This window comes from Accipiter gentilis, chromosome 5 (genome assembly GCF_929443795.1).
Source record: "Accipiter gentilis chromosome 5, bAccGen1.1, whole genome shotgun sequence".
In the NCBI taxonomy this organism is placed as follows: Eukaryota; Metazoa; Chordata; class Aves; order Accipitriformes; family Accipitridae; genus Astur; species Astur gentilis.
The window spans coordinates 40,526,969-40,547,891 of record NC_064884.1 but is presented as its reverse complement, the minus strand read 5'-3'; the positions used below and the strand labels follow the sequence as shown (position 1 = coordinate 40,547,891).

Genomic DNA, 20,923 nt, shown 5'->3' with positions numbered 1-20,923 from the left:
CAACGTTGTGGGCAGCCTACCATGGTGGCTTGACCCAAGATGGCAGCTAAGCCCCAAAGAGCTGCCCACTTACTCCCTCCACAGCGGGACAGGAGGCAGAATCGGAAGGGTAAAAGTGAGAAAATTTGTGTGTGGAGATAAAGAGAGTTTAATAAGCAAAGCCAAAGCTGCACACACAAATGATGCAAAATAATAAGCTCATTCTCTACTTCCCATTGGCAGGCAGATGTTTAGCCATTTCCAGGAAAGCAGGCCTTCACCACGCATAATGGTTACTTGGGAAAGGCAAATGTCATAAATCTAAATAACCACATTTCCTCCTTCTTTCCCCCAGCTGTTATTGCTTCACATGGTGTCACGCGGTATGGAATGTCCCTTTGGCCAGTTGTGGTCACCTGTACAGCTTGTGGGGGAACATGAGAAACAGAAGAAGCAGTGACGCTACATAAGCACTGTTCAGCAATAGCTAAAACATTGGTGTGTTATCAACATGGTTTTGGTCAAAAAAAAATTGCAGCTGCCTATACTGGCAGCTGGGAAGAAAAGTAATTCTGTCCCAGCTGCACCCACTACAGTTACTGAACACCGTTTGACCCTGCTTCAAGCAGGAGGGTTCAACTAGACCTTTTCCAGAGGTCCATTACAGCCTCCACTCTTCTACCATCCTAGGAGCAAAGCTGGTGCTTCTTCTGCTCCCCTTTTCTTATGTTGTTTCTGGGGAGCCTGAGAGGACAGCATGAGGCCTGATGGCCAGCCAGAGCTTTTAAGAGACAGCTTTGGGGGCTGGAAAGACTGTGAGAGTACTCCTGAATCCTTGGGCAGGAAGTGAAGCCCTTGCCAAGAAGTGGAGCTAGTACTGCAGGCGTGACCTCGCCAGTGCTGAGTAGAGGGGAAGGATCACCTCCCCGACCTGCTGGCAAAGCTTTTCCTCATGTAAGAGCTGCTCCAGTCCCATCATCACCTTCATGGCCCTCCGCTTGCCTCTCTCCCGTACGCCCAAGTCTCTCCTGCAGTGGGGAGCCAAGAAGTGGAGCTAGTACTCCAGGCGTGACCTCGCCAGTGCCGAGTAGAGGGGAAGGATCACCTCCCTGAAACACTCCTCCTGGTGCAGCCCAGCAGACCCCTAGCCATCTCTGCCGCGAGGGCCCACGGCTGAGTCATGGTGCAGGTGTCGTCCAGCAGACCGCTTGGGTCCTTTTCTGCGAAGGCGGTTTCCATCGGAGCAGCCCCCAGCCTGCCCTGGTGCGCGGGGTCGCTCCTCCCCAGGCGCAGCCCGCTGTCAGCCCACTTCTCCGGGCTGTCTCGGTCCCCGCGGGCGGGGACTGGACGGGAGCGAGGCCAGGGCGGGCTGGGGGTGCGGGGCACGGGGAGCGTCCTGCGAGGGGACGCTGCGGGCCGGCAGCCTTCGGCAGGGCTCGGCCGGGCGACGAGCCGGGCCAGCGCCGGAGCCGCGCTGGGAGCCGAGGGGCAGGAGCCTTCGCCTCCCGGGGCGCCGCGCTCCTCCTCTGCCGACGCCCCTGCCCCGCGGCCCTCCCCGCGCCGCCCCTTCTCCTGCCGCCGAGGGGCCGCGGCCCCGGGGGGCCGGGTCGGTTGGGGGCGGGCAGAGGCGTCGGCGCTGCCCCGGCGAGGGGCCGAGCCGGCGGGGCGCGCAGAAGCCGGCCCGAGCCCGAGCCCGAGCCCGGGCCCGGGCCCGAGCGCGGCTCCGCTCGGCTCCTCTGCGGCTCCCGCCGGGCCCTTCAGCCCCGGCCGGCCCCGGCGCGGCAGGGCACGATGGCGCCCGGGCTGGGGCCGTGGCTCCTGGCCTTGGCCTTGGCCGCGGGGCCGGCAGGTGAGAGCCGGGCGGGGCGGGCAGCGAGCCCGGGGCTGGGCCCGGGGCTGGGGCTGCCCGGGGCCGCGGCCGCTCCGGCGCCGGGCGCGCTGTCGCCTGGCGCTGGCCTTCCTTAGCGGGGAGGCGGGGAGCGGGCGGCGGAGAGTGCGGGGGAGAGGGCTTTCGGGCAGCGGGTCGGGGCGCAGGTGTCGGGAGCAGGCGCGGCTCAGCCCCGGGGCGGCTGGGGCTGTGCCGGGGCGGCGGGTGAGCGTCCTCGGGCCGTGGGCGCGCCCTGCCCGGCTGCCTGCGCTCTCCGTCCGCAGGGCTGTGGGCGCAGCTGAGGCTGGTGGAGGACGGCGGAGGGCTGCGAGCGCCGGGGGGCACCGTGCGCCTCTCCTGCCGGGGATCCGGCTTCGACTTCGGGTTTTACGCAATTAGGTGGTACCGTCAGTCGGCCGGCGGCAGTCTCGAGTGGTTGTCCTATATCAACCATGATTCTTCATTCATTCGATTCGGGCCCTCAGTGCAGGATCGCGCCGCGGTGTCCCGGGACAATTCCCGGTCCGAGTTCTTTCTGTCCCTGCGGGCCGTGCAGCCCCGGGACTCTGCCCGCTACTTCTGTGCTGTTAACACGCTGTTGCACGGGGACAGGAAATCCACCTGAGCTTTGACAAAAACCTGCTGGGGCCCGGCCCAGGGTGCACAACATTTGGAGTCAGTGACTGCTGAGGTGGCTGAGGGCTGTTCCCAGGAAGAAATTGTATATCAGTGCACACTGCAGGTGGTCCTGGCTTTTGGGAAGAGCTCCTTTCCCAGCACTGCCAAGTTCCATCACCTGAGTCCCAAATGCAGTGTTTTATTCTGAGAAGGGGGTTCAATGTGTTTCCGTCACCCAAGCTGGCTGGCTGCTCTGCCTGCCTGCAGCTCCCCCGCTGCGCTCCTTTGGCCCCTTCTTCCCTGGAGTACCCAAAGCACTTGGGCTTTGGCAACACCGTTGCCTGGCAATGCCATTGCCTGCTTCCATTGACCCTTTTGTGGGCCATTGCCTTGCAGCAGTGAGAGTAAAGCAGTCATGGAACAGCCCTGCTTTTGTTTCAGGTGCATTTCAGGGTGATGAGATCCAAGCGATGATGTCTACAGTGTGGTGGCAAGCAGGGAATACTGGGACCTTACGATGCACTTACATCTCCATTGCCTCCTATATTTACATGGCCTGGTATCAGCAGCGTCCCAGTGGGCCGCTGCAGTACTTGCTGCCGAGCCAGGGCCGGGGAGGCTCCTACAGCCACACAGCCCCTTTTGCCTGCAAAAGGTTTTCCTGCCAGGCTGAGAAGAGGTCCGGGACACTGATCATCACCGAGCTGGAGCTGGGGGACAGTGCGCTCTTATTACTGCACCCTGCAGGGACAACAGTGAGAGACAACTTGGGGCGTCCTGAGCAACATCAGTTTCCACTGCTCCTGCTCTGCCCTCCTGCACGTTCATGGGAGTCACAGCCTCTCTGAGGTGTGAGTCAGTCCGTGGACTGTACCTGTATTCGGAGAGAGAGGGGTGTCGTTGTGGCCCAGTGCTGTCAGTCATTCAGAGAATAGAATAGAATAGACTATTTCAGTAGGAAGGGACCGACAACCATCATCTAGTCCAACTGCCTGACCAGTTCAGGGCTGACCAAGTGAAAGCATGTTATTAAGGGCATTGTCCAAATGCCTCTTAAACACTGACGGCCTTGGGGCACCAACCACCTCTCTAGGAAACCTGTGCCAGTGTTTGAGCACCCTCTCGGTAAAGAAATGCTTCCTAATGTCAAGTTAGAGCCTCCCCTGGAACAGCTTTGAACCATTCCTGCACATCCTATCACTGGATCCCAGGGAGAAGAGCTCTGTGATACTGTGCCGACTGCTTACAGCCTGATCTGCCTCTGCCGCTCGATGTCTCAAACATCCCTGCAGAGCACAGTGGGAAGAGGCGTCCTCCTCTTCTAGCGGTGAGTTAGGCACCTCTGTGCAGCCTGTCTCCTCTGCAGTGTGGGGACAAGCAGGGCACCTACCTGCTCCTCCCACATCTTGGGGCCTAATGTTTTACACCTGGAGCGGACACACTGCTCATGGGGCACCACAGCCCATCTTGAAAAGGCAAGGTCTTAGGATGGCAGCATAGGGCCCAAGGCCTACTTGCCTGTGAGAGGTCCTTGTCCATTTTTCCTTGCCTTGTTTATCCATGCAGGCCTCATGGCATTTTTACCTGACTCCTTGCTCATTGGGATGGGTGGTCTTGAATTCAGCACTGGTGAGACTGTGGAGTGCTGTGTCCACTCCTGGGCTGCCCAGCAGAGGAAAGTGTTGTGGTTTAACCCCAGCCAGCAACTAAGCACCACTCAGCCGCTCTGTCACTCCCCCCGCATCCAGTGGGATGGGGGAGAAATTGGGAAGAAGAAGTAAAACTCGTGGGTTGAGATAAGAACACTTTCATAGAACAGAAAAGAAGAAACTAATAATGATAATGTATTGGTTTTGTGTGGCAAGGTTTTGGTGGCGGGGGGGGTGGGGGTGGGGGTGGGGCGGTTACAGTGGTGGCTTCTGTAAGAAGCTACTGGAAGCTTCCCCTGTGTTCGAGAGAGAGCGAGCCCATACCAGCCGGATCTAAGACGGACCCGCCGCCGGCCAATGCCGAGCCAATCAGTGATAGTGGTAACGCCTCTGTGATAACATTTTTAAGAAGGAAAAAAAAGTTGGGACAGGGAGAAACAGCCACGGGAGTGAGGAGTGAGAACATGTAAGAGAAACAAGCCTGCGGACACCAAGGTCAGTGCAGAAGGAGGGGGAGGAGATGCTCCAGGCGCTGCAGCGAAGATTCCCCTGCAGCCTGTGGTGAAGACCCTGGTGAGGCAGGCTATCCCCCTGCAGTCCAGGGAGGTCCACGGTGGAGCAGATATCCACCTGCAGCCCATGGAAGACCCCACACCGGAGCAGGTGGGTTCCCGAAGGAGGCTGTGACCCCGTGGGAACCCCACGCTGGAGCAGGTTCCTGGCAGGACCTGCGGATCTGTGGAGAGAGGAGCCCACGGAGCAGGTTTTCTGGCAGGACTTGTGAACCTGTGGGGGACTCGTGCTGGAGCAGTGTGCTCCTGAAGGACTGTACACCGTGGAATGGACCCATGCTGGAGCAGTTCGTGAAGAACTGCAGCCCGTGGGAATGGCCCATGTTGGAGGAGTTCGTGGAGGACTGTCTCCCGTGGGTGGGACCCCACGCTGGAGCAGGGGAAGAGTGTGATCAGCCCTCGCCCTGAGGAGGTGAAGCGGCAGAAAATAACATGCGATGACCATAAACCCCATCCCTGTCCCCCTGTGCCGCTGCGGGGGCTTGGTGGTGAAATCGGGGAGTGAAGTTGTGCCCGGGAAGAAGGGAGGGGTGGTGGGAAGGTGTTCTGAGATTTCATTTTATTTCTCATTACCTTGCTCTGGTTGATTTGTAATAAATTGAGTTAATTTTCCCAAACTGAGACTGTTTTGCCCGTGACGATAATTAGTGAATGATCTCTCCTGTCCTTATCTCGACCTGCAAGCTTTTTGTTATATTTTTCTCTCCCCTGTCCAGCTGAGGATGGGGGAGTGATAGAACAGCTTTGGTGGGCACCTGGTGTTCAGCCAGGGTCAACCCATCTCAATAACACTAATAAAATGACAACAGTAGTAAGAAAAGGATTGGAATGTAGAAATGATGTGCAGGGCAATTGCTCATCACCCACTGACCAACACCCTGCTATTCCCCGAGCGGCGATTCCCTGCCCCCGACTTCCCAGTTCCTATACTAAAAGGGATGTCACATGGTATGGAATACAACGTTGGCCAGTTTGGGTCAGCAGCCCTGGCTGTGTCCTGTGCCAACTTCTCATGCCCCTACAGCTTTCTTGCTGGCTGGGCATGAGAAGCTGAAAAATCCCTTACTATAGTCTAAATATTACTTAGCAACAACTGAAAACTTCAGTGTTATCAACATTCTTCGCATAATGAACTCAAAACATAGCACTGTACCAGCTACTAGGAAGACAGTTAACTCTATCCCAGCTGAAACCAGGACAGAAAGACATGGACATAGCAGAGCAAATGCAATGAAGGTCCATGAAGGTGAGGGCAAGAGCATCTGACACACAAGGGAAGCCTGAGAGGACTGGGGTTTTACTGTCAATGTCACTACTGGAACAGGTCGTCTCCACTCTCAGACATACTCAAAACTGAACTGGACAACGTTGTGGGCAGCCTACCATGGTGGCTTGACCCAAGATGGCAGCTAAGCCCCAAAGAGCTGCCCACTTACTCCCTCCACAGCGGGACAGGAGGCAGAATCGGAAGGGTAAAAGTGAGAAAATTTGTGTGTGGAGATAAAGAGAGTTTAATAAGCAAAGCCAAAGCTGCACACACAAATGATGCAAAATAATAAGCTCATTCTCTACTTCCCATTGGCAGGCAGATGTTTAGCCATTTCCAGGAAAGCAGGCCTTCACCACGCATAATGGTTACTTGGGAAAGGCAAATGTCATAAATCTAAATAACCACATTTCCTCCTTCTTTCCCCCAGCTGTTATTGCTTCACATGGTGTCACGCGGTATGGAATGTCCCTTTGGCCAGTTGTGGTCACCTGTACAGCTTGTGGGGGAACATGAGAAACAGAAGAAGCAGTGACGCTACATAAGCACTGTTCAGCAATAGCTAAAACATTGGTGTGTTATCAACATGGTTTTGGTCAAAAAAAAATTGCAGCTGCCTATACTGGCAGCTGGGAAGAAAAGTAATTCTGTCCCAGCTGCACCCACTACAGTTACTGAACACCGTTTGACCCTGCTTCAAGCAGGAGGGTTCAACTAGACCTTTTCCAGAGGTCCATTACAGCCTCCACTCTTCTACCATCCTAGGAGCAAAGCTGGTGCTTCTTCTGCTCCCCTTTTCTTATGTTGTTTCTGGGGAGCCTGAGAGGACAGCATGAGGCCTGATGGCCAGCCAGAGCTTTTAAGAGACAGCTTTGGGGGCTGGAAAGACTGTGAGAGTACTCCTGAATCCTTGGGCAGGAAGTGAAGCCCTTGCCAAGAAGTGGAGCTAGTACTGCAGGCGTGACCTCGCCAGTGCTGAGTAGAGGGGAAGGATCACCTCCCCGACCTGCTGGCAAAGCTTTTCCTCATGTAAGAGCTGCTCCAGTCCCACCATCACCTTCATGGCCCTCCGCTTGCCTCTCTCCCGTACGCCCAAGTCTCTCCTGCAGTGGGGAGCCAAGAAGTGGAGCTAGTACTCCAGGCGTGACCTCGCCAGTGCCGAGTAGAGGGGAAGGATCACCTCCCTGAAACACTCCTCCTGGTGCAGCCCAGCAGACCCCTAGCCATCTCTGCCGCGAGGGCCCACGGCTGAGTCATGGTGCAGGTGTCGTCCAGCAGACCGCTTGGGTCCTTTTCTGCGAAGGCGGTTTCCATCGGAGCAGCCCCCAGCCTGCCCTGGTGCGCGGGGTCGCTCCTCCCCAGGCGCAGCCCGCTGTCAGCCCACTTCTCCGGGCTGTCTCGGTCCCCGCGGGCGGGGACTGGACGGGAGCGAGGCCAGGGCGGGCTGGGGGTGCGGGGCACGGGGAGCGTCCTGCGAGGGGACGCTGCGGGCCGGCAGCCCTCGGCAGGGCTCGGCCGGGCGACGAGCCGGGCCAGCGCCGGAGCCGCGCTGGGAGCCGAGGGGCAGGAGCCTTCGCCTCCCGGGGCGCCGCGCTCCTCCTCTGCCGACGCCCCTGCCCCGCGGCCCTCCCCGCGCCGCCCCTTCTCCTGCCGCCGAGGGGCCGCGGCCCCGGGGGGCCGGGTCTGTTGGGGGCGGGCAGAGGCGTCGGCGCTGCCCCGGCGAGGGGCCGAGCCGGCGGGGCGCGCAGAAGCCGGCCCGAGCCCGAGCCCGAGCCCGAGCCCGGGCCCGGGCCCGAGCGCGGCTCCGCTCGGCTCCTCTGCGGCTCCCGCCGGGCCCTTCAGCCCCGGCCGGCCCCGGCGCGGCAGGGCACGATGGCGCCCGGGCTGGGGCCGTGGCTCCTGGCCTTGGCCTTGGCCGCGGGGCCGGCAGGTGAGAGCCGGGCGGGGCGGGCAGCGAGCCCGGGGCTGGGCCCGGGGCTGGGGCTGCCCGGGGCCGCGGCCGCTCCGGCGCCGGGCGCGCTGTCGCCTGGCGCTGGCCTTCCTTAGCGGGGAGGCGGGGAGCGGGCGGCGGAGAGTGCGGGGGAGAGGGCTTTCGGGCAGCGGGTCGGGGCGCAGGTGTCGGGAGCAGGCGCGGCTCAGCCCCGGGGCGGCTGGGGCTGTGCCGGGGCGGCGGGTGAGCGTCCTCGGGCCGTGGGCGCGCCCTGCCCGGCTGCCTGCGCTCTCCGTCCGCAGGGCTGTGGGCGCAGCTGAGGCTGGTGGAGGACGGCGGAGGGCTGCGAGCGCCCGGGGGCACCGTGCGCCTCTCCTGCCGGGGATCCGGATTCAGCTTTAGAGATTACGCAATTAGGTGGTACCGTCAGTCGGCCGGCGGCAGTCTCGAGTACGTGTCCTACATCGGCGGGCAATCGGGTACTTGGAAGGAGTACGGTGCAGGAGTGCAGGGTCGAGCCACGGTGTCCCGGGACAATTCCCGGTCCGAGTCGATTCTGTCCTTGCGGGACCTGCAGCCTCGGGACTCTGCCCGCTACTTCTGCGCTGTTCTCACACGGGGACAGGAAATCCAGCTGAGCTTTAACACAAACCTGCTGGGGCCCGGCCCAGGGTGCACAACATTTGGAGTCAGTGAGTGCTGAGGTGGCTGAGGGCTGTTCCCGGGAAGAGATTGTCTATCAGTGCACACTGCAGGTGGTCCTGGATTTTGGGAAGAGCTCCTTTCCCAGCACTGCCAAGTTCCATCACCTGAGTCCCAAATGCAGTGTTTTATTCTGAGAAGGGGGTTCAGTGTGTTTCCGTCACCCAAGCTGGCCGGCTGCTCTGCCTGCTTGCAGCCCGTCGCTGCCCTCCCTTGGCCCCTTCTTCCCTGGAGTACCCAAAGCACTTGGACTTTGGCAACACCATTGCCTGGCATTGCCATTGAAAATGAAGTTAAGCAGGTGAGGCCTGTGGCAAGCAGAGGAGCCTGCCAGTTTATAGGTAAATAGCTTGGGAGCTATAACTTCGGTCTAGCACACCTCCACTCAGACTTGTTCTGTCAAAAAACCCGTGCCTCATGTTGGGCACCAAAAGGGACTGCTGAGGGTAAACCCTGGTAGCCGCACACAACTTCTGTCTCACAGCCCCCTCAGCAGGATCGGGGAAAGAATCGGAGGAGAGAAGGAAGAGAACATGTGGGTTGAGAGAAAGACAGTTTAGCTGCAAATCTTTCTTCACTAGTGTGTCCTGCAAAGGCCTGAGAGACATGAAAACTTTTGCTAACCCAGCACGCTGTGAGGAGGCAGTGGTGAAGCTGGGGTTCGTACAAAGGGATCCCCCATGCTCTGGCAATGACAGCCTTGAGGGGCTTAGTTGCAGGTGGAGCAGATGTGCTTTGGGCTGGATGAGTGCAGGAGGGAGGTTCAGATTGGACATAAGGAAAAAGTTCTTTACTGAGAGGTTGGTCAGTCACTGGAACAGGCTCCCAAGGGAAGTGGCCAGGGCAGCAAGGCTGTCAAAGTTCAAGGAGCATCTGGATGATTGTTGTGGTTTAACCCCAGCCAGCAACTAAGTTCCACACAGCCGCTTTCTCACTCCTCCCATGGCAGGATAGAGGAGAGAATTGGAAGAGTAAAAGTGAGAAAATTCATGGGTTGAGATGAAGAGAGTTTAATAGGTAAAGCAAAAATCTGCACATGCAAGCAAAGCAAAGTAAGGAATTCATTCACTGCTTTGCTTTGGCAGGTGGCTCTTCAGCCATCTCCAGGAATGCAGGGCTCCATCACACGTAACAGTTACTTGGGAAGACAAACGCCATCACCCCAAGTGTCTGCCCGTCTTCTTCTTCCCCCGAGTTTTAGATGCTGAGCATGACATCATATGGTACGGAACATCCCTTTGGTCAGTTGGGGCCAGCTGTCCTGGCTGTGTCTCCTCCCAAGTTTTTGTTCAGCCCCAGCCTACTTGCTGCTGGGGCTGTATGAGGAGCAGAAAAGGCCTTGACTCTGTGTATGCACTGCTCAGCAATAACAAAACCACCCCTGAATTATCAACCTGTTTTCAGCACGAATCCAAAACATAGCCCCATAGGAGCTACTATGAAGAAAATTAACTCTATCCCAGCCAAAACCAGCACAACGATGCTCTTAGTCCTATGGTCCAGTTTCAGGCAGTCCTGCGAGGAGCAGGTTGTTGGACTCAATGATCCTTATGAGTCCCTTCCAACTGGAGATATTCTATGATCTATGATTCTAATCATTCTATTATTGTATTAATGGTACTATGCTCTCAATATGTGATGGTTTTGTTGTGGTCACACGAGGTCACTGTGTGCAATATGTGTGAAGGCCCACTGTCTCTAGACGAACATGATGGTGAGGTTCATGGATGTTGAGGATTTCTTGGCTGAGCGAGGACATGTGAGCAATCCAGCCTTCAGCTGGAATGAAGCATAAGCATACAAAGTGCTGAAGCGGACAAGGACACTGTGTCCTTGTACGCTGGGAAAAGGAAGATAAGAAGAGCCTGACAAACAACTCCTGGGTGCCAAAGAAAAAGATAAGCAACCGCAAGACGCCTTGTGAAGAAGCTTGAGCAGCCAATAAAAGGATAAGATAGCGCTGCGTGAAACTAGATATTGTACCAAACAGAGCATTGTATAAGGTGCGTGCATAAGCGCATAGGGTATATAACTGTGCTGAAAGTTGTAGTAAATGGGCTTCACTTGATCACATTGGTCTGTGTTGTGATGTCCCCTGTGGATCCTCTGCTGCAATTGGCTCCCGAACAAGGGACCCTCAGATCAGCTCTTTGTCATCTCTACAAGAATTTCTAACTGGCGAGGGAGAAGAGAAGCCAGCCAAAACTATCCCTGCTGCCCTGGCAGGGTGGCTTGAGCCTCAGCTGAGCTGGGAAGACTCGAGGAAGCTTGCGCAAGCGAATAGGAGGTTGGAATCTCGCCCTGATGAGATGAGCGGTCGGAGAAGGAGATGGGGTTGGACAAAGAGCAAGAAGCAGTCCTAAACCTCCTTCATATTCTCTCTAAGAGAGGACTGAAATGCGATCACTCCCTGATAAAGGGGTTGCTTTTATGGGCTTGGGAGAGAGAACTTATTCCGAGTAATTAGTGTGGGTACAGCTTTCGAGCTTAGTACCTGGGAAGCTATCGGAACCTCCCCATGGGATGAAATTAGTGACGGGTCTAAAGAAGTTAAAGGTCTTGCAACTTTATGGAAATTAATTAAGACAACTCTGCAAGAAATGAAAGCAGATTGTAAAGCGGCTGTGGCTGCTTTTGCTGCTCTCTCTCCAACCGCAAGCAAAAGTGAAAAGCGGGAAGAAAAACATAATGCAGCGAAAGAGACTTTTTGGAGCTTGTCTGCCTGCTCCTGTGCCCTTGACTTCTGCTCCACTCCCTGGGACTGCCGATATTAATCAGCCATCTGACAGTTCCCAAGCCTCCCTAACTGTACGCTTAAAGGAAACACCACAGAATCAGGAAGCAAGTAAAAATCTGCCTACGAGAAAACAGCCCCCAGATACCACCGTTCAACATGAACAAGTTATACCTAGCATATACCCTGATTCAAATAATGCAAATGAGGATTTGGCTACTATAATACTAGAGCAAAAAGAGAAAATGTTAGAATTGCTGGAGGAAATGTGAAAAAGAGACGGGGGTAAATGTAGGCAACCGTTGACAAAAAAAGCATATGAAAAAGCAGCAAATGTGATTGTAGAAAGTATGGACTCTTTTGCTAAAGTAGTGGGTAAGGTGGAAGAGAAATCCCCCAAGGATAAAATGCAGGAATTGATTGACCTGTGTGTACAAAAAGGGGAAATAATGCCCAAAGAGGGAGAAAGGTTTAAACAGAGACCTACGGTGGATTCAACCTTATTGTGGTATTACAAATACAGACTTACAGCCGCTGCTGGATTTATTGCGGGGCAGCGATAGCTTAACTTCTGCAAGACAACTAAGTGCACTGGGATGGCAAGCCTTGGCAGCAATTGGACAAAAACTCACATCATCCATGTCTGGCAGATACGTTCCTGATTTACCCAGAAATTTGGAACCTTATGCTGAGATTGGTATGGAACACACTGACTGTAGTAAGCAGCATGACAGTGACACTGGTGATTGATCCACATCATTTAACGCCATGGGACACTAAGAATGTTTGGGTGTCACTAGCTAAAGCTATTAATCAAACCTCTTTCTCTGTGACATTGGCATTACCTGAACAGTCTTTTATTCTTATGTATTTTCTTAGGTATAATGTTGCTTTTACTGTGTTTAATTAATTGTGTTCATAGATCTTTGCAAAGGGCAATACCGCAGGTGTTAATTGACGAAACACAAAAAGGGGAGTAGGGAATCTCTCTCCACAAGAAAAGTTAGCTAAAGCCAAAATTAGGGGTAAGGTCATGGTTTTAGTTAAGAATCTAGAAACAGGGCAATGGGAAGGTCCATTTCCATTAATAACCTGGGGGCGAGATTATGCTTGTGTTTCCACAGATACAGGCCCACGACGGACTCCCGCTCGATTTGTACGACCATCATCGTCTGGAACATCCTAGATGGTGCGGCAATATGAATACCACCTCAGCCAAAAACTAACGTGTATGTCACCTTGGCCAACATAACAGGTCAAGATTCTCTGTGCATTGCAACCGCATCACAAAGCCCGTGAACTAATAGACAGAATGGCTATGACTCGTGCAGCTGTTTGCGGTCTGACTGCTGCAGGTGCCAATGCATGGATTTGCATTGCCACCAGCAGACTGATGAGTTGTGAGCGAGCTTTCAGAATTTGACTGTCCAGAGGGACAGTCCCTAGAGGGTTCCCCCTCCCAATCGTAGCGCTCCAGACACTTTTTACTTCCTGCAATGTTTTTCATACTCTGAGTGAACTGCTAACTGTAATTCGTAACTGTTCGGAGTTGTCATGGTTTAACCCCAGCCAGCAACTAAGCACCACGCAGCTGCTCACTCACTCCCCCCCATCCAGTAGGATGGGGGAGAAAATCAGGAAAAACAAGTAAAACTCCTGGGTTGAGATAAGAACGGTTTAATAGAACAGGAAAGAAGAAACTAATAATGATTATGATAACACTAATAAAATGACAACAGTAGTAATAAAAGGATTGGAATGTACAAATGATGCACAGGGCAATAGCTCACCACCTGCTGACCGACACCCAGCTAGTCCCCGAGCGGTGATTTCCCGCCCCCACCCCCAGTTCCTATACTAGATGGGATGTCACATGGTATGGAATACACAGTTGGCCAGTTTGGGTCAGGTGCCCTGGCTTTGTCCTGTGCCAACTTCTTGTGCCCTGGCTGGGCATGAGAAGCTGAAAAATCCTTGACTATAGTCTAAACACTACTGAGCGACAACTGAAAACATCAGTGTTATCAACATTCTTCACGTACTGAACTCAAAACATAGCACTGTACCAGCTACTAGGAAGACAGTTAACTCTATCCCAGCTGAAACCAGGAGAGTATCCACCCCTTATTCTATACCATTGACGTCATGCTCAGTTCCCATACCTTTAGTTACATCCTGATCAAATCACCACCTTTCCATCCTTTCGAGACATATGAACAATGAGATATATATATATATGTGTATACACACACAGAGATATCATTCCTTTAGTTCATGAGTTATGTTTTTAAGACATTTGTTGAGTTCATTTAGTTTCCGACTCTGGGCTCCATCTGTCATACCAGTCTGTCTGGTCAGGAGGGATGGTGCAAAGTCCTCTCAGTCGGTAGAGCAGAATTGGGCTTCAGCGCGGTGTGACGAGCAGCTGACATCTGACGCAGCAGGAGGATGGTGTGCACCGTTGGATTGTTGCATGCTGGAGTCAGTTCTGGTTCCATCACTACTGCGCTTTGCTCAGTTTTATCACAGTTCTTTCTTGCTTGATCCAAATGATTCTTACTGTAGTACTATGGATATAGCATATAACAATTATAGTAATGATAACATACAGTGGCAGGGTTATATAGCAGCTAATATCATACAGTTTAATTCTGGCTATTTGCACCTAAAATCAAATCCCCTTGAGGCACACATCGGACTTCTCCATCTTTTCGCATCACCCACCAAGTGCACCCAGGCCCTTGAGCAAAAGCAATCCCACGAATGGGTTTACCTTTGCCTGAGGCAGGAGTAACCCAGACTGTTTTCCCTAGCATATTTTTCATGTGCACTACAGGGACTTTATCCCCTTCTACAGTATGTAAAAATTCTGATTGGGCAGGGCCACTCCGATTGGCAGATCCTCTGGTGTTGACTAACCAGGTGGCTTTTGCTAGATGTGTATCCCAATGTTTGAAAGTTCCACCCCCCATTGCTCTCAATGTAGTCTTTAACAGTCCATTGTATCGCTTGATTTTCCCAGAGGCTGGTGTATGATAGGGAACATGATACACCCACTCAATGCCATGCTCTTTAGCCCAGGTGTCTATGAGGTTGTTTTGGAAATGAGTCCCGTTGTCTGACTCAATTCTTTCTGGGGTGCCATGTTGCCACAAGACCTGCTTCTCAAGGCCCAGGATAGTGTTCCAGGCAGTGGCATGGGGTACAGAATATGTTTCCAGCCATCCAGTGGTTGCTTCCACCATTGTCAGCACATAGCACTTGCCTTGGCGAGTTTGTGGGAGTGTGATATAGTCAATCTGCCAGGCTTCCCCAAATTTATATTTCAGCCGTCGCCCTCCATACCACAGGGGCTTTAACTGCTTGGCTTGCTTAATTGCAGCACATGTTTCACATTCATGGATAACCTGCATGATAGTGTCCATGGTCAGGTCCACCCCTTGATCTCGAGCCCATCTATATGTTGCGTCCCTTCCCTGATGGCCTGAAGTATCATGGGCCCACCGAGCCATAAATAGCTCACCCTTATGTTGCCAGTCCAGGTCCACCTGAGCCACTTCAATCTTGGCAGCCTGATCCACCTGTTCGTTGTTTCGATGTTCTTCAGTGGCCCGACCCTTGGGTACGTGAGCATCTACATGACGTACTTTTACAACCAGATTCTCTAGCCGGGATGCAATATCTTGCCACAGTGCGGCAGCCCAAATAGATGTACCTCTGCGCTGCCAGCTGCTCTGCTTCCATTGCTGTAGCCACCCCCATAGGGCATTTGCCACCATCCATGAGTCAGTATAGAGATAGAGCACTGGCCACTTTTCTCTTTCAGCAATGTCTAATGCTAACTGGATGGCTTTCACCTCTGCAAACTGACTCGATTCACCTTCTTCTTCAGCAGTTTCTGCAACTTGTCGTGTAGGACTCCATACAGCAGCTTTCCACCTTTGATGCTTTCCCACAATGCAACAGGACCCATCAGTGAACAGGGCATATTGCCTCTCATTTTCTGGCAGTTTATTATACAGCGGGGCCTCTTCAGCCCGTGTCACCTCCTCCTTTGGCGACATTCCAAAATCTTTGCCTTCTGGCCAGTCCGTGATCACTTCTAAAATTCCTGGGTGACTGGGGTTTCCTATGCGAGCCCGTTGTGTGATCAGTGTGATCCACTTACTCCACGTGGCGTCAGTCGTGTGATGTGTAGAGGAGACCCTCCCTTTGAACATCCAGCCCAGCACTGGCAGTCGGGGTGCTAAGAGGAGCTGTGTCTCAGTACCAACCACTTCTGAGGCGGCTCGAACTCCTTCATACGCTGCCAGTATCTCTTTTTCAGTTGGAGTATAGCGATCCTCGGATCCTCGATATCCTCGACTCCAAAACCCCAGAGGTCGGCCTCGGGTTTCCCCAGGTGTTTTCTGCCAGAGGCTCCAGGTAGGGCCATTCTCCCCAGCTGCAGTGTAGAGCACATTTTTAACATCTTGTCCTGTCCGGACTGGTTCAAGGGCTACGGCATGAACAATCTCCCGTTTAATTTGTTCAAAGGCTTGTTGTTGTTCAGGGCCCCATTTAAAATCATTCTTCTTCCGGGTCACTTGGTAGAGAGGGCTTACAATCAAACTGTAATTTGGAATATGCATTCTCCAAAACCCCATGACACCTAAGAAGGCCTGTGTGTCCTTGTTAGTTGGGGGAGACATAGCTGCTATTTTGTTAATCACGTCCATTGGGATCTGACGACATCCATCTTGCCATTTTATTCCCAAAAACTGGATCTCCTGTGCAGGTCCCTTGACCTTACTTTCTTTTACGGCAAAACCGGCTTTCGGAAGGATTTGGATTATTTTCTTCCCTTTCTCAAAGACTTCTTCTGCCGTGTTGCCCCATACGATGATGTCATCAATGTATTGCAGGTGTTCCAGAGCTTCACCTTTTTCCAGTGCAGTCTGGATTAGTCCATGGCAAATGGTGGGGCTGTGTTTCCACCCCTGGGGCAATCGATTCCAAGTGTACTGGACACCCCTCCAAGTAAAGGCAAATTGTGGACAACACTCTGCTGCCAGAGGGATTGAGAAAAACGCATTAGCAATGTCAATTGTGGCATACCACTTGGCTGCCTTTGACTCTAGCTTGTATTGAAGTTCTAGCATATCTGGAACGGCAGCACTCAGCGGTGGGTAACTACATTCAGGCCACGATAGTCAACTGTTAATCTCCATTCCCCATTAGACTTCCGCACTGGCCATATGGGACTATTAAAGGGTGAGCGAGTTTTGCTGATCACTCCTTGGCTCTCCAGTTGGCGAATCAATTTGTGGATGGGAATCAGAGAGTCTCGGTTGGTGCGATATTGCCGCCGGTGCACCGTTGTGGTAGCAATTGGCACTTGTAGTTCTTCAACCTTCAGCAACCCCACAGTCAAAGGGTCTTGAGAGAGACCAGGCAGGGTAGACAGCTGTTCAGTGCCCTCCGTCTCCAAGGCAGCTATACCGAAAGCCCATCGATACCCCTTCGGGTCCTTAAAATACCCCCTCCTGAGATAGTCTATGCCAAGGATACACGGAGCCTCTGGACCAGTCACAATGGGGTGTTTCTGCCATTTATTTCCAGTTAGGCTTACTTCAGCTTCCAATACAGTTAACTCTTGAGATCCCCCTGTCACACCAGAAATACAAATGGGTTCTGTCCCTTTAAAACTTGATGGCATTACAGTGCACTGTGCAGCAGTGTCTAATAGAGCCTTATACTCCTGTGGGTCTGACGCGCCAGGCCATCGAATCCACACAGTCCAATAGACCCGGGTTATCCCTTTCCTCCACCTGGCTGGAGGCAGGGCCCCTCTAATTCTGGTTAGAGTATTCAGTATTCACTTCTCGTAAAATTGGCTCAGAAGTCCCTTCAAGAGGATCGGAAATAAAATCAGCCCTTCTACTCTGTTTGGAAACTGGAGCGGCATTTTTCCTGGGAGAGTCCCCTTTTGTGGTGGTTTTTCCTCGCAGCTCACGTACCCGTGCATTTAGGACCGAGGTAGGTTTTCCGTCCCATTTCCTCATGTCCTCTCCCTGATCACATAGGTAAAACCACAGGGCACCTTGCGGTGTATACCTTCTATATTCTCTTTCTTGGGCAGAAGACCGCTCACTCCTAATAGCTGAGACATTGGTCCTTACAAGTGTGGAGTAGGACATATCCTCTTTGATTTGTTGGACATCCTGGGACAGCTTCTCCACAGCTGAAATGCAGGCTTGTAGGGAGGAGGAGAGATTTTCTTCGTATTGATGGAGTTGGTGAGCTGCTTCCTCCACTGTTGGTGCCTCTTCATCCTTCCAGGACATTATTGCCAATGTGTTGGCATAGGACGATGGTGCGCTCTGTACAAACTTCCGCCACATGGGTCGTGTGCATTGGACTTCATCTGGATCTTTGGGTAATTGTGGGTTGTCCGGGTCATGATGAATCATCTCTAGCACAGCTAATTCCCTGAGATATTGGATACCTTTTTCCATGGTTGTCCACTTGCTTGACTGACATATAACATCTTCCTTAAAGGGGTACCTTTCCTTCACACTTGACAGGAGTCGCCTCCAGAGGCTGATGGCTTGTGTCCCTCTTCCAATTGCCTTGTCAATGCCACCTTCTCTGGCGAGTGATCCCAGCTGCTTGGCTTCCCTACCTTCCAATTCCAAGCTATTAGCCCCATTGTCCCAGCATCGGAGGAGCCAGGTGATAATATGCTCACCTATACAGTGGCCAAAATCCTTTCGCATATCCCGCAGCTCACTCAAGGATAGGGACCAGGTTATTACCTCTGGTTCTGCCTCTTCCTCCGGTTCCCGTGATGACCCTGGTTCACCTTCATCCTTCACTAAGCGAACTGATTTTTTTGTATATTTCTTTTTATGTGCAGGGGCAACTGATACTGGTGCAGGTTGGTCCGCTGGTTCAGTTGCAGTATCGCTCGCCGGGTTTTGGATAACCGCAGTGTCTGTCGCCGAGGTTTGGGTAGCAACAGTGCTCGTTGTTGGGGCTGGAGGGACCACAGTGCCTGTTGTTGAGGTTTGGGTAGCCCGAGATCTCATCGCTGGGGCTGGAGGGGTCACAGTGCCTGTCGCCAAGGTCTGGGTGCCTGCAATGCTCCTTGCCGGACCTGGAGGGGCCACAGCACCCGTTGCTGAGGTTTGGGTGGCCGTGGCGCTCATTGTTTTGTTGTTAGGCCTAGAGACCTTCTCTTCCCCTTGAGGGTACTGAGTGGTGTTGAACAGGGCTCAATAGGCATGGGCCAGGCCCCAGCACGTTGCAGTGATTTGTATCTCTCTGGAGCTGCTGAGGTGACAGCATACCTTTTCCAAATATTTTACTAGTTCTTCTGGATCCTGCACTTGTTCAGGGGTAAATTTCCAAAACATTGGAGGTGCCCACTTTTCTAGGTACTTGCCCATACTACCCCACACACCCTGCCACTCATAATTATCCAGCCTTGGGGCACATCTCTGGGTGATATTCTTAAATAGCTGTTTAACCTTAAATGACAGCTGAACCACATTCAGAAGTATGCTAATTCCTAGCAGCAGAGCTAGGACCGTGCTAGTCCCAACGCCCCAGGAGTATCCCAATTTTTCAAAATTCTCAAACACCATTGTAACTGGACTGAAGGAGAAAGGGGAGGGGAAGAAAGGTACCCCACCCATAGACTGGTTTTCCATGGAGGAGAGGTAAATGCTATAATTATTAATAGTTTCCCACAGAAGGCTCCCGCAGTATAAAGGTGACAATGCTAAGTGCAAATACTGGCTTAATCCCACAGCCAATGACTTTATCATACCATAAACCAGTGTTATACCATACATAAAAGCGAAAACCTTAACCTCCCTCCCACGGATGATAAGCAGTAGAAGAGGAACTACATACAGCAAGCAAGGTGATACATAACAGAGCTTTAAAGACCAGAGCAACAACACTAAAAACACATAAATCAACACAATGAACGCTTGGAACAAATTTGTTTTCACAAGCTCTGGTCAGGTTTGTCGTTATCTCAACCCTTCGTGCCCCACGTTGGGCGCCAAAATGGACTGTCGTGGTTTAACCCCAGCCAGCAACTAAGCACCATGCAGCTGCTCACTCACTCCCCCCCATCCAGTAGGATGGGGGAGAAAATCAGGAAAAACAAGTAAAACTCCTGGGTTGAGATAAGAACGGTTTAATAGAACAGGAAAGAAGAAACTAATAATGATTATGCTAACACTAATAAAATGACAACAGTAGTAATAAAAGGATTGGAATGTACAAATGATGCACAGGGCAATAGCTCACCACCTGCCGACTGACACCCAGCTAGTCCCCGAGCAGCGATTTCCCACCTCCAACCCCAGTTCCTATACTAGATAGGATGTCACATGGTATGGAATACACCGTTGGCCAGTTTGGGTCAGGTGCCCTGGCTGTGTCCTGTGCCAACTTCTTGTGCCCTGGCTGGGCATGAGAAGCTGAAAAATCCTTGACTATAGTCTAAACAATACTGAGCAACAACTGAAAACATCAGTGTTATCAACATTCTTCGCATGCTGAACTCAAAACATAGCACTGTACCAGCTACTAGGAAGACAGTTAACTCTATCCCAGCTGAAACCAGGACAGGAGTCTATGAGGAATTGAGGGTGTGTATGCTGCAATCGCAAGAGAGATGAGAGTCAACTCCTTCTCAAGGACTTTCCCATGTGAACTTGGCAGCCACTGCATGACCAGGCACTACAGATAGCATACAAGTACTCTGATTCTGAGGGCTGCATGGACATCCCCACTTGCTTAATTGCATCCATATTTAAGCAGGGTCTGGAAAAACCTGTTCCTGCTCTCACATCAATCTCATATCTCTCTGCTGAGCAGTGACCCAGAAGTATCTCATCCTTCTTCCATGTCTAGTTTCAGGTTATCCTTCTAGGCTGAGTGAGAGGTGAAACAGTAACAACAGCTCCATTAGCAACGTAACAGTCACCCAGTCCCTGGAGCTGTATGAAGATAAGAACATGCATCAGGGCTGACACCACCTGGATGACGGGAAGGTTCACCTCCCCGACCTGCTGGCAAAGCTTTTCCTCATGTAAGAGCTGCTCCAGTCCCATCATCACCTTCATGGCCCTCCACTGGCCTCTATCCCGTACGCCCAAGTCTCTCCTGCAGTGGGGAGCCAAGAAATGGAGCTAGTACTCCAGGCGTGACCTCGCCAGTGCCGAGTAGAGGGGAAGGATCACCTCCCTGAAACACTCCTCCTGGTGCAGCCCAGCAGACCCCTAGCCATCTCTGCCGCAAGGGCTCACGGCTGTGTCATGGTGCAGGTGTCGTCCAGCAGACCGCTTGGGTCCTTTTCTGCGAAGGCGGTTTCCATCGGAGCAGCCCCCAGCCTGCCCTGGTGCGCGGGGTCGCTCCTCCCCAGGCGCAGCCCGCGTGGAAGCGGAGGGTGGTCCTGTCAGCCCACTTCTCCGGGCTGTCTCGGTCCCTGCGGGTGGCAGCACAGCCCTCCGCGTGTCTCGGTCCCCGCGGGCGGGGACTGGACGGGAGCGAGGCCAGGGCGGGCTGGGGGTGCGGGGCACGGGGAGCGTCCTGCGAGGGGACGC

At 53.1% G+C, this 20,923-nt stretch overlaps 1 protein-coding gene and 2 gene segments (V, D, J or C); all 3 read left to right on the top strand.

Moving 5' to 3' along the window:
• Nucleotides 1–8,657, top strand: part of LOC126038910 (Ig heavy chain V region C3-like) — a 39,530-nt gene extending 30,873 nt beyond the window's left edge. The window contains exon 3 of the V gene segment in view: nucleotides 8,587–8,657.
• The window catches only part of LOC126038902 (M1-specific T cell receptor alpha chain-like), a 198,391-nt gene that overhangs the window by 94,424 nt on the left and 83,044 nt on the right, over nucleotides 1–20,923 (top strand). The window lies entirely within an intron of this gene.
• Nucleotides 7,798–8,592, top strand: LOC126038907 (Ig heavy chain V region 914-like). The segment is given in 2 exon segments: nucleotides 7,798–7,882; nucleotides 8,185–8,592. Coding segments are annotated over 2 exon segments (459 nt in total).